The 13,078-nt window shown below is 43.8% G+C and overlaps 1 protein-coding gene across 2 annotated transcripts in view; it reads left to right on the top strand.

Annotated features, from left to right (window-relative positions):
* Positions 1-1,826: 1,826 nt before the first annotated feature.
* Positions 1,827-13,078, top strand: part of PTGDR (prostaglandin D2 receptor) — a 33,806-nt gene continuing 22,554 nt past the window's right edge. The window contains exons 1-2 of one of the 2 annotated variants that reach the window (XM_082735178.1): positions 1,827-3,687; positions 9,840-10,103. In XM_082735178.1, coding sequence (XP_082591304.1) covers positions 2,851-3,687; positions 9,840-10,079 — 1,077 coding nt within the window. In that variant the 5' untranslated portion in view covers positions 1,827-2,850 and the 3' untranslated portion in view covers positions 10,080-10,103. Of the gene's footprint in view, positions 3,688-9,839; positions 11,738-13,078 lie in introns of those variants that run through there. The other variant, XM_082735177.1, reaches the window with a different exon arrangement.

The raw sequence follows: 13,078 nt of genomic DNA, 5'->3' as shown, positions 1-13,078 counted from the left end.
AAAAAAGTTTAGCATATTACTCTGAAAACTGATATAAAAATTTGTAACCATGTAAAAGTCACAAGACATGACATCTGCCTTCCTTGATTTGCTGTGCCCTGCTCAGTGCCCACATGCCTCACTGTGATGCCTGGCACCAAAGAGCGAGCACAAAAAATGAATGATGTGTGAACAAATTACACTTTTCTTGCCTGAACAGTAAATTTGTAAAATCAGAATTCTTCGGAGACCCTGAAGTTAAGACAGAGAACTGAGCAGGGTTAATAAGAGTGAAGTGGGCAGGAAAGCAGCCGGAAAACCCATGGTAAAGGCCAGCTATGTTAGCCAGGAGGAAACATGTGGTTTCCTGAATTATACCCATGCAAGGCCATCAGCCTTTGAAGCATGACATATATAAACACTATCAAGGATCACAGCTCTCCCTTCAGTCACTCTTTGGAGTTGTTTCTAAAAAGTTGCTTACATTTCTGCCCCCCCCCAACCCCGTGCACTAATCTTGTACAGAGGTGAAGGCAGCTGTAACAGAACAACAAGGCTGCAAAGAAGTGGAGTAGATATGCTTCACAGAACACCACTGGACAACATCCTTAGAGGAAGTTTCCTAAGTGAGAGTCCATTGGGCCTCCTCTGGGCACCATAGTAGGACTTCAGGAAACTAGGAACACACTATAATTAGTGTGAAATGTGTGTGTGTGCTTATGTGTATGTGTGTGTGTCTGTCTGAAAAGGAGACCTCAGATGCCATCAGATTTTGTGTCTTTTGGTTTTAAAGTCTGCTCTTTCTTACACTTCATCAACTCAAGTCATGGTCTTCTAAACCCATCATCTTCATTAAGAGCTGGAGGTGGGGATAAGTAGAAGGTAGAAGACAAGGGAACTTACCCCTCAGAAAGCTTTCTATTAAATGAATCAACAGATGTGAAAAGATTTGAAAGTGCCCAGCATGTATAAGGGCCTATTAATGTTGATGGATGTTATTATTATTGTTATTATTACTCTCTGCCAAACACATTGGGTTTTTGCAACTTCACAACAACTCCAGGAGGTCAGCATAAATCCCATATCCTATTTGCAAGGAGATTTACTCAGAGAGATTGAGTAAACTAACCCAGCGCCACAGCTATCCAATTCCAGAACTATCCAATTCCAAAGCTTGGACTCTCATCTCTACCCCATGGCCTGCATTTCCAGCCAAGCTTTCAGCCTGGAGGCAGCTTCTCTGGCTTTCACATCAAAGGTCAAGAGTCCTGGTCCCTCCCCCTCAATCTATCCATCAAAACAGGCACTGGTCATAAGAATTAGGTTCTTGAAACCAAGCATAATCTACTTGTTTGTGTAATATGGTCCTAATCCCACTCAAATTCCACTCTCAAAGCCAATTGCTCTCCTACCTTATCAAGGGTTAAAGAAAGAAATCACTCTTACCAGCATGAACTCCCTTGCCTCTATGATGCAAGGGAACAAATGCTTTCCAGTAGTCACAAGACAGAGTGAGAAAGCTCTAAATCAAGTCTACTGTTTTCTGGCTTCAAAATCCATGCTAAAGACTGCAGTTAAATTTCTGCTACTAAAACAGACTTCCTAAAACAGGTGAGAATCCTGACAACTGCATTGTAACAAGCACTTCCTAGGTGTCCGCACTTTTTTTTTTTTTTTTTTTAAGATTTATTTATTTGTCAGAGTGAGCACCAGCAGACAGAGTGGCAGGCAGAGGCAGATGGAGAAGCAGGCTCTCGCTGAGCAAGGAGCCCGATGTGGGACTCGATCCCCCGAGGCTGGGATCATGGCCTGAGCCGAAGGCAGTGGCTTAACCAACTGAGCCACCCAGGCGTCCCTAAGTTTCCGCACTTTACCAATGTTATCCCTACGCCTCAGAAAAGCCAAGCAGGCTGGCTAGGGGTTACTTCTTGAGAAGTTAATTAAGTCCCTCAGGGACACAAAAGCAGTAAGCGGCAGGCAGAAGCAGGACTCGAACCCAGGTCTATATGATAAACAGCGTTAGTGCTCTTAACTATACTCCTCCTACCGTCTACACACAGCCACTGCGATTCATGGTACCCAAGGCTGGCATCTCTTCTTGGTTTTTCCTGGAGCCACTTCCCTAAAATCTAGCCAACCTCTCCAGAGGAGAAGGCATGGAAGCAGGACCGATGGACTCTACAAACACAAGATCCGGGTTCCAGGTCCACTTCCGCCACTTACTGGCTCTGTTATCTTGGGCAAAGAGAACTTTACCACCCGAGGTCTCACTTTCCTCGCGTAATAAGTAAAGATCATTGTTCAGCTTGCACGGACCTGGAGGGCGATGGGCGCTCAGGCTTAAGTATTATGCAAATATGGGTTACCTTTACCCCCTCCTTACTCCACGAATTCAAAAGCTCGTGGTTTTTCTCAGCCTACCCTCCGCGCGCCCCTCACGAGTTCCGCCGCCACCTCCTCCTCACGCCTCTCTCCCTTCCACTCCAGCAGTTCTCTTGCCTAGTAGGGAGGACCCGCCTTGAGTGCTCAAACTCTGGCGATGTTTCTTTCCTTCCGACTCTGGGCACGAAGGTTTGAGTCTCCTGGCGGCCGGCGCGTCCGCGTGGAGATCTTTGCGCTGCTGCCCCGGGATCCGCGATGTCCTTGCGCGGAGCGCACGCGGGCGCGCGGCCCGCCCCGAGAGGCGGGGTGTAACGGGAGGGTTTAGATAGGAGGCGCCGACGGTGAGGAACACCCTCGCTTCGGTGGAGCTGCCTCTGCAGCGCAGCCTCGCGTCCGGAGCCGCGCGCGGAGCTGCCAGGGGTTCCCACACGCAGACGCCGGGGCCCTGGCCCTCCCGCAGCCTCGTTCCTGTCCGCCGCGCTGCCCGCCATGCGGCCGCCGCCCTACCGCTGTCACAACACCACCTCGGTGGAGAAGGGCAACTCGGCGACAATGGGCGGGGTGCTCTTCAGCGCCGGCCTCCTGGGCAACCTGCTGGCCCTCGGGCTGCTGGCACGCTCGGGGCTGGGGTCGTGCCCGCCGCGCCCGCCGCCCTCGGTCTTCTACGTGCTGGTGTGCGGCCTGACGATCACAGACTTGCTGGGCAAATCCCTCGTGAGCCCCTTCGTGCTGGCCGCCTACGCGCAGAACCGGAGCCTGTGGGGACTGGCGCCCGCGTCGGGCAGCTCCCTGTGCCAAGCCTACGCCTTCTTCATGTCCTTCTTTGGGCTTGCCTCGACGCTGCAGCTCCTGGCCATGGCCCTGGAGTGCTGGCTGTCCTTGGGGCACCCCTTTTTCTACCGACGGCACATCACCCTGCGCCGCGGCGCGCTCGTGGCGCCGGTCGTGGGCGCCTTCTGTCTGGCTTTCTGCGCGCTGCCCTTCGTGGGCTTCGGGAAGTTCGTGCAGTACTGTCCCGGCACCTGGTGCTTCATCCAGATGGTGCACGAGGAGCGTTCGTTGTCTGTGCTGGGCTACTCGGTGCTCTACGCCAGCCTCATGGCGCTGCTGGTCCTCGCCATCGTGCTGTGCAACTTGAGCGCCATGCGCAACCTCTACGAGATGCACCGGCGGCTGCGGCGGCGCCCGCGCTGCGGCACTCCGGGCCGCGTCGAGCCGGTGCGCTACGACCGGGAGGCGGCCGCGCAGCCCCTGGAGGAGCTGGACCACCTGCTGCTGCTGGCCCTCATGACCGTGCTTTTCACTATGTGCTCCCTGCCTTTAATAGTGAGTCCCTTCGCGCCGACGCTGCGGAGGCACTGGAGCGCGGCCGGGCGGGAGGGAAGGGTGGAGCGTGTCGGACGCCGCGCAGGAGGAGCTGCACCCTCGGCCGCGACGGTTTGTAGTCGGTGCTCCTCAGATCCGGTTCCCTCCACAGCCCCGACGACACAGAACAGAATTTGTTGAGCCCAAACAGGGAAGGGGAAGACCAAGGCTGATGGTGTCTTCCTAGCCCCGCAAAACTTCTCCGGTTAGCAGCACCCCCTCCTCTCTTCTTCCCTCTGGGAAGATCTCGGGGTCTTTTTTGCGCTTCAGAGCTTGGTTCCTTCTTGGCAGTAAGAGTCCTTTCTTTCCCGGTGGCTAGGTAATGTTTTATTTCTTAGACCCGCCTATGATTTCAAAGGCATCAGATATGGGCTAAGGTACCTGGTAGTTTTCCCCCAGGTGTCGAAATGGAAAGAGAGTAAGGGAACGTGTGATCATGCCAGGGCGATTCGCATTTAGTTTTAAACAGCCTTATGGAAACTTTGAGGAGTGGCGGCCGCTGTTCCTGGTGCTGCCGCCGTGGAGGATGGTGGCGATACGGGCAGAGAGACTGTTTGGACAAGCAGGTGTGTAGGTACGGTTCAGCCAGGGGTTTCGTTTTGATAACCTGCCTTGACAGGTCTTGTGCCTGTCTCGTCTAGCGAGGTGACATGAAAGTCATTATCTCGGGTTTCAGTTTACAGACCGGGGTGGTGGTGGAGATTGAATTACCGAGGCGTTTTGAAGGCATCTCCCGCTGGCGTCCAGGCAAAGACTTCTGGCAGCCGCTGATGCTGAGAAGTCTTTTTGAGGGTTGCTCCTCTCCCCCAGCCCCAGTGTGCTTGTGCAGCATGAACAACATTTAAATAAATTCATTGCCAGTTCAGCGCCTTTGAACGCTGAGACTTCTGTGAATAGAAATGTTAAGTTTCTTACGACAATGTAGCAATTTTGGATGTCACTTTCAAGGTTGGATAAAGGTGAAATACAATGATTTTCCTTAAACGAAGGTCTTGATATGTGGGAGAAGAGTTGTTTGTAGCATTATCATGCAGGGTTAAGATCAGAATTACCAAAAATGTACAAATCTATATTTCTATGTATAGAAAAGATACTGAGGTAGATATTTAGCAGTGGTTCTCGAACTTTAGCCTGCTGGGAATCACCAGTCGGGCTGGTTGGGCCCCACCCTCCAGAGTTTCTGATTCAGGTATTTTTGAAGGATTCTTTTTTTTTTATGATTTTATTTACTTATTCGACACAGAGAGAGATATCACAGGTAGGCAGAGCAGCAGGCAGAGAGAGAGGCGGAAGCAGGCTCCCTGCTGAGCAGAGGAGCCCTGATGTGGGATGCGGATGCAGGGGCTTGATCCCAGGATCCTGAGATGATGACCTGAGCTGAAGGCAGAGGCTTAACCCACTGAGTCACCCAGGTGCCCCAGGATTCTTATTTTTAACAAATTCCCAGGTGAGGTAAAAAGCTGCTGGTCCAGGGATCTAATCTTGGCAAACCACAGCCCACAGTTCAAATTCATCCTACTAATGTTTTTGTATAGTGAATAAAATTAAGAATAGTTTTGGCAAATGAATCGATTTTGCAATCAATTTGATGATAGTGTGCAGGAACAGGAACTCTAAGCCCCAATTAACTCAAATACTATTTCAAGAAAAAAAATTTTTGGTTTTTCTCCATAGTAGATATGAATTAACCCCCCCCAAAGTACTTAATCAATTTTTTAAAGATTTTATATATTTATTTGTCAGAGAGAGAGAGTGCAAGCACAGGCAGCAGAATGGCAGGCAGAGTCTGAGGGAGATGGGAGATGTGGGACTCCATCCCAGGACACTGGGATCATGACCCAAACCAAAAGCAGTTGCTTAACCAACTGAGCCACCCAGGCATCCCAAAAGTGTTTAATTATTATTACATTTTAAATTTCATCAATGAAAGTTGTGGAAATGTGTTTTTGCTCTTGTTATAAAAGTACCTACCAAATATTCACCATTTGCCCCTTGATCTATAAAACTTAAAATATTTGCTCTTGGGCTCTTTACAGAGAATGTTTGCAGACCTCTGCTCTAAACTCATAGCCTTACTTACCTATGCTGTGAAAAAGCAGACAGTAGCCAAATGCATGGATATTATGTCCTCAGTTTGAATGTCTTAGTGATAATAATGCAGAAAAGAACATAATAGAGCATAATACAAGAACATTGCATTTGGACATGTCTCTCAGGGGACTTGAATAACTAACTTATAAGGAATTGCGAAGATGGAAGGAAATAATGGATTTGAAAATGATTTTATAAAGAACTATAACATTCCAAAGATATGCAATGCAGATAGCATTCTTCACAGGAACTATAACTTTCAGAAAGTATAATGGCTTTAACATAATACATGGGTTTGAATTAGCCTTTCTCCCTTAATAACTGTGACGGTGACTCATTTATCTTTTCTAAACTCAGTTTTACTTATTTTTTTTTTTAAAGATTTATTTATTTGACAGAGAGTGAGACAGTGAAAGAGGGAACACAAGCAGGGGGAGTGGGAGAGAGAGAAGCAGGCTCCTCGCTGAGGCTATGTATGAAGGGAGAAAAGAACCTTAAAAAGAAACCTTGCTCATAGCATGAATATTGTATTTCATTAAGCTAATGAAAAGTGTGTTGAGGGTTGATTTTTTAAAATTAATTTTGCTATAATGCTGCATTAGAGCAAGATACTTCCCCAAATTGAATTTTCAAGTTTCCACCTTGAAAACTTTCTCAGGAAGAAAATACAAAGAATATGGGATCAGCTTTAGAAGCTGTTTGCAGTACGTTCTCTAATGCATAAAACGTATTTTCATCAAAATTAATTTTACCTTAGAGACCTACAATGTATTGGAGGTTGGTAGGGGAGCGGGGACAGATGAGAGAGGGATCTAATGATAAATTGGACATAATAGCTTGAGAGGTTGACAAGCCAGGAGAAGATAAGTATGAGCTTGTGTAATTGCATATTTCCAGTCCATGGAGTCAGAGATGTAATAGAGGACATCCTGCATGTTTTGAGATGACTCAAGTATGTATTTCATTCAGGTGGACAAAAAGAATGGGTGGGATGCTCCTTTCAAAGGAGGTATAGAGGTATGTAAGGGATGGTGGGCAAGCCATGGGCCCAGGGAAAAGGGTTGAAACTGGATTTCAACCAGAGCAACTAGAGCAGAAGATGAAGTCTAGGGTGTTGTGATGGATAAACTGGGTGGAAGGGGCATTAGAATTCAGAGAGCTCTCCTAAGCAGGGATGTCCTGCTGCATGAGTCTCAAGCAAATTGACAATAGCAACATTTTTTCATGGACTCTCAGATTCAATAGAGGGAGCTCTTCTCACACCAATTCCCTGTGTAAATTGAACTACTTTAAACACGTGCGGTGTATATTCTGAGGTTATTTACTAATCTAGCCATCTTTTATAGGAGCAGTTTATAAAGTGTGTTCTAGAGGATAGTACTGAGCAACAGAGGTTTTTTGAAAGTCTAAATTATGTTCACATTGATACCTTTTTCAGAATTAATAGATTATGTACTTAGGTCACTGTCATAAATGAATTAATTTCTGTCGTTTTTAGTAAACTCTAAAAATAAAAATAAAATTAAAAAGTCAGGTGTAGAACAATACATTTCTAATATAAATCAGGTGACTTGAAAATACAGATAACCTAATTATATGCAATAGAATTGACATGGATATATAGTGCATAGAAATAGAATGATTCTAGTTATGTAGGTGTCATTTCACTACTCTGATCCCAACTAATCAAGTATTCTGAAACAGTTGGGATTGTTTTAGGCTGCCCTCCACTTTCAAGAGGAAGGAGCAAATGTAAAAACAAACTTATATGAAGTATTTGCTTTTTAAATCAGCTCTAGTGTAGAGCCTATTGTCAATTAATCAAATTCAACTGGTACCTACAATGTTCAAGACACTATAGTTCATTGTGGCTATGTAAAATAAATAAAAAATCACATCTGCCCACCAAAGCTGAATACTGGGTGAGGGGTGGAGTGATTGGGGCCATAAGAGAGTTTAGAGGAGAAAAGGCGTCAATACTAATTGATAAAATAGCAAATTTTGAGTTCTTATTATGTGCTAGGACCTGTTGTCAAGGACTTACTCATACCATCTTATTCAGACTTTCAACAGTTACAAAAGTAAGATAGGTACAGTTCTCCCTGTTGTGTAGATGAGGAAATGGAATAACTTGCCCAATTTCACACAGCTGGTTAGAGGATTTTATCCAACCCTATAGTCAGACTCTAAAGTTAATGGGCTTAGCCACTACCTCAAAGAGGCTTTGAAGGGCACAATATTTGAGACAGACCTTGAAAGGAGCAAGGATTTGGGCATGTAAAATCCAAAAGATTTTAAAGTAAAATGTTCAGTTTCTACATCTGTGAAATGGAGATAACAATCATCCTTACTTCAGAGGATTTTTGTGAGGGTGAAAAGAAGTTTTTAAAATAAAATGCTCAGAGCAGTGCCTGGATATAGTAAGCTCTACATGGGCACTAGCCATTATTATTAGTAATATAATCAATGATGATGGGAGAGGGCATTCAGATATGAATACATATTTTTTTTTAAGATTTTATATATTTGAGAAAGAGTGTGTGAACAAAATGGGGGGAGCTGCAAAGGGAAAGGGAAAGAGACAAGCAGATTCCATGCTGATGGGAAACACAACACGGGGCTCAGTCCTAGGACCTTGAGATCATGACCTGCACCCAAGTCAGAGGCCCAACTGGGCCACCCAGGTACCCTATGAGTATATCTTCTTAATGGGAATGAGATGGGAATATCTGAGCCTACTGAAATGTTCTATAAAAATGAGAGCACAAGGTAAGGAACAATTATGGGAAAACACATATCATATTCCTTAACTGCCCCAAAGGGGTCTGGTCTGGGCAGTTATTCATATCCCCTTCCACAGATGTTGAGTTTATATATTTTCTGTCCCATTAGAGCCCATTTTGTCCCATTATGGATTTAGAATCTCAGTAAGCATGGGGAACAGAATAGTTGGCCTCCAACAGAGTGGGAGGCAACTGTAGTTTTAATTGAAGTGTTTGCCATTTTTGGCTCAATGGCAGGTAAAGCCATGGGAGAGGGCAGTTTGTATGGCTCCAAGGAGGCCAGACACCTTAGGGAGGATCAAGACAATAGGGGCAGTCAGGCACAAAAAGTGGGCTTATATTTCTGTGTGTGTGTGTATGTGTGTATGTGTGTATGTGTTCTAGTTTGAAAAGAGGGTGTCAATCGCAGAAAGGTAACCATTATTCTAAGAATAAGTAATTCACAGGAGTCAAACAGGTCCTTTTATAAGTCTCCTCCAATCTTACTGGAGTATTTCCTGTCTCTTTATGTTGACTAAAAGTTTCTGTATCATTGTTGTCTCCGTAACACATGACATTCACAAGTAAGGCTTATTTCTGGGCTAATAAGAAGACAGGAAGCAGGCAGAAGAGAGAAAGGAGAATGGAAGAAAAGAAAACCTCTGTGTTTTGGGGAGTGTGCTGACCCTGTTTGTAAAAGGTTAGGTAGACTGGGGCACCTGGGTCAGTAAAGCCTCTGCCTTTGGCTCGGGTCATGGTCTGGAGATCCTGGGATTGAGCACGACTTCGACTTCTGGGGGCGGGTCCTTGCTTAGCGGAGGCCTGCTTCTCTCTCTGCCTGCTGTTCTCCCTGCTTGTGTGTGCACGCTCTCTCTCTCTCTCTCTCTGACAAATAAATAAATTTAAAAAATCTTAAAAAAAAAAATTCAGTGGACTGGATATGCCCCTCTGCATGGCGGGGACCTGGACACTTCAGGCCTGCAGCATCACAGCAGGCGGAACAGCCTCCAGGGCCTGAGACCAGGGCTCCCAGGAGTACCTCCCTTCTACTCCCCTTCAGCTCAGCCCTACATCTGCTGGCCGCCTCACTCACCCCCGTCACTGCAGTAGATTTTGCGGCTAATACATCTATCCAAGATGAATCTTCCAAACCAAGTTGCCATGTTCATACAAAATTAATGTTTTTAAAGTAAGGTTAAGTGCATTTATTTCTTCCACAAGCCTTTCAATATCATAATGGGATGTTTTTCTTTAAAACAGTATCGTGCTTACTATGGAGCATTTAAAACTGTCCATGAGATAGATGGAAACTCTGAAGAAATGGAAGACCTCCGAGCCTTGCGTTTTCTGTCTGTAATCTCCATTGTGGACCCTTGGATTTTCATAATTTTCAGAACATCAGTATTTCGGATGTTTTTTCACAAGATTTTCATAAGGCCTCTTACGTACAGAAATTGGCCCAACAATTCCTGCCGAACTAACATGGAGTCCAGTCTGTGACACTGTTTTACTACCCAGTCTCTGGTAAGCTGAGGAATATGTTACATTTTCTGTCAAACAACCACGTTTAAAGAAAAAAACTTTAAAAATTTAAGTTATGTCCTATAACAAAACATCGAAATGTATTTTCAAAACTATATGATAACATCTTTAACAATGTGTGTTCACTTTCTGTTCATGAGCCAGTCCAGTAGAAGTTTTCGAATTCTAAACAGCAACTACAATTTCACATACTGTAACTAGTGTTAAAAGTCTCAAAGTGATGACATTAATTGTTCCAATGTTTGTGCTTGGTGTCCCTAATTTTTTAGAGACGTCTAGAGACCTCAGGGTCTTTATTCAAATCCAAAAGAAACACCACTGTTTACAATTATGTGATATGTGTTCTTAAAATTTCTTACCCTATTCATTTTTACTGAAACCTGATTTGTTTATTCTGTATGACAATAGCCTGAATTACAGATGCTCCACAGAGAAGTGAGGTGGGGAACACAGCCAGGTCAAAGTTTGGAGAGACTTTCCCAGCCACCCTCTGGAGGCTCATGTAGGGAGGAGATCCATAAACAAGTAGACACAAGGCAGGGTGTGACCACAGCCCAGAGAAGAAAAATTAGTTTTTCCTCTTTTGGAGTCTAGGTTCTTGGGTGTTAAGGTATCAAAATTTGGGAGTGGGTTACAAAATGTTCTAATTTCTGGAAACTTCATTTTATAAGTTTATCATATTGACAGATCCTTTGCAGGAGGGATCTATGCTTCTTTGAAATACAGGGATGTGTGACTTACCAGAGAATCATGTTTACTGCGTTTGGCTGCGTGAGGCAACAGGGTATTCAACACAGAGTAAAGCCCACCCAGGACTCAGTCAGCCTCATTCGAGGGTAGGTGGTAACAACAACCTTAACATCTACCTATTAACAGCCATATTCTGCTCTTTGTGGAAACCGTGAGATCATGTTGAGGTTCCTGAGAGCTGTGCTTTCAAACCTAGAGCAGGATGTGGCTCAAATGGAGCACAACCAAGCACTTTAATTGTACATTTACATGTTTACAAAGGTTTACAACACTATGGCCAAAAGGAAGAAGAGGGGAAAATACAGCTGCAGCTAATAAACCAAACAAGAAACTCTAAGCCCAGTTTGTAGGTAAGAACTTCCACCTTTGGTAAAAGAACATATGGGGAATATTAGTTTTCATCCGCTCTGGGGTCCCTTTGTACTCCAACACACTCAGACTCTGAGCTGGAGAGCTGGTACATTTGAATAGTCCCAGGACCCCTACTCAGCCATCCCTTCCAAAGATAAGAATATTTGACTTATTTCCAGCTTAGCAGCAACCCCACTGAAAACCCCAGAGAGCAAACCTCTGGTTTGTCTCAGAAATATATTAACTTGGATATATGTGTGTGTGTGTTTGTGTGTGGCATAGCAAAACTGTGAAATGGCCAAATCAGGAATATACAAGCTGTAATTTAGAGTATCACATGATAAAAAGTGCATTTGTTTTCAAGTTTAACTTTCACTTGTATATTTAATGTGTAAATATAATATGTGTTGTATTGTCAGAGGAAGTACCCCTTTTTGTGTGTGTTTTCCTTTTGGAAGGTTAACTATGGTAACTATCAAGCTATCAAATGAATCAATAAAAACAATTTTATAGTATCGCGCAGAGGAAGTTTCTTTAAATGAAAGAAACGTGTTTAGCTTTCTTTTCTGAATGAACAGTTGCCAGTAGTATTTCATTCTCTAGCGGCTTAACAGTGTGAATTTTTAATGTGTGAACTTTTATATGCTCTTCTATTCACATTTCTATTACTCTAAACAAAGCTACTCCAAAGAGTAGCTTTATCCAGGGAACTTAGTGATCCTTTTTTTTTTTTTTTTTTAAGATTTTATTCATCTTATTTGTCAGAGAGAGCACAGACAGGGGAGCAGCAGGCAGAAGGAGAAGGAGGCTCCCCACCGAGCAGTGAGCCCAATGTGGGACCCAATCCCAGGACCCTGGGATCATGACCTGAGCCAAAGGCGGACGCTCAACGGATGAGCCACCCAGGCATCCTTTGGTGATCCTTTCTGATAAATACAAAATGTAGGAAAGAGTTTATAAAAGGAGAACTACATATGTTTAATAATGTAGAAAAATTTCCAGTCTAATCAAACTAAAATCAAATTATCAAAGACAAAACCCCCCGAGTTTATGAGCCTCAATGAGAGAGAGGCTGTTTTTAAGTAAGAGGAACATGACTGGTGAGTTTATAAATTTGACCACCTTTTCTGGATAGCAACCCAACAGCATGTAACAAGAATCTAAGTGTTCTGTTCTACCATTCCGGTAATACCACTCTAGAATTTTCTAGAATAATCAGAGGAGCTGTCTTAGTTATGGGCTAAACTCTTCTTTGTAGCATTATGTATTATAGGAAAAATATGACAAGGAAACCATCTAAAGACGAACAAGGATTAAAACAAACTTCAGAAATACTATACAGTTGGTCTTTAAACAAGACAAGTTTAAACTGTCAAGTCCACTGATTTGTGGATTTCTTTTTTATATTGGAAAATTGTTTGGATATTTGCAACAATTTGGAAAAAGTCACTGACGAACTATGTAGACTAGACATACAAAAAAATTTAAGAAAAAGTTATTATTGTAAGAATACAGTATATAACATATAATATACAATACAAGTGTTAATTGACTCTTCAGGTTATCTGTAAGGCTTCCAGTCAGCAGTAGGGTATTCATAGCTAGGTTTTGGGGAGTCAAAATTTACACGTGTGTTTTTGACTATAGGGGCGGAGCTGGTGTCCCTAACTCACAGTGTTCAAGGCTCCATTGTAAACACACACACAAACACGAGAATTATGTAGCCATTAAAAAAAAGATGTTTTCAAATAATTTATACAAGTTGAGAAAGAATCTTACAATGTAATATTAGATGAATAAAGCACAATACAAACTTTTAAGGTATGATCCATAAATATATATGCATAGAAAATACC

The sequence above is a fragment of the Mustela nivalis genome, assembly GCF_964662115.1.
Source record: "Mustela nivalis genome assembly, chromosome: 6".
Taxonomy (NCBI): domain Eukaryota; kingdom Metazoa; phylum Chordata; class Mammalia; order Carnivora; family Mustelidae; genus Mustela; species Mustela nivalis.
The sequence above is the reverse complement of the archived record's forward strand: the minus strand, read 5'-3'. Positions and strand labels throughout refer to the sequence as shown.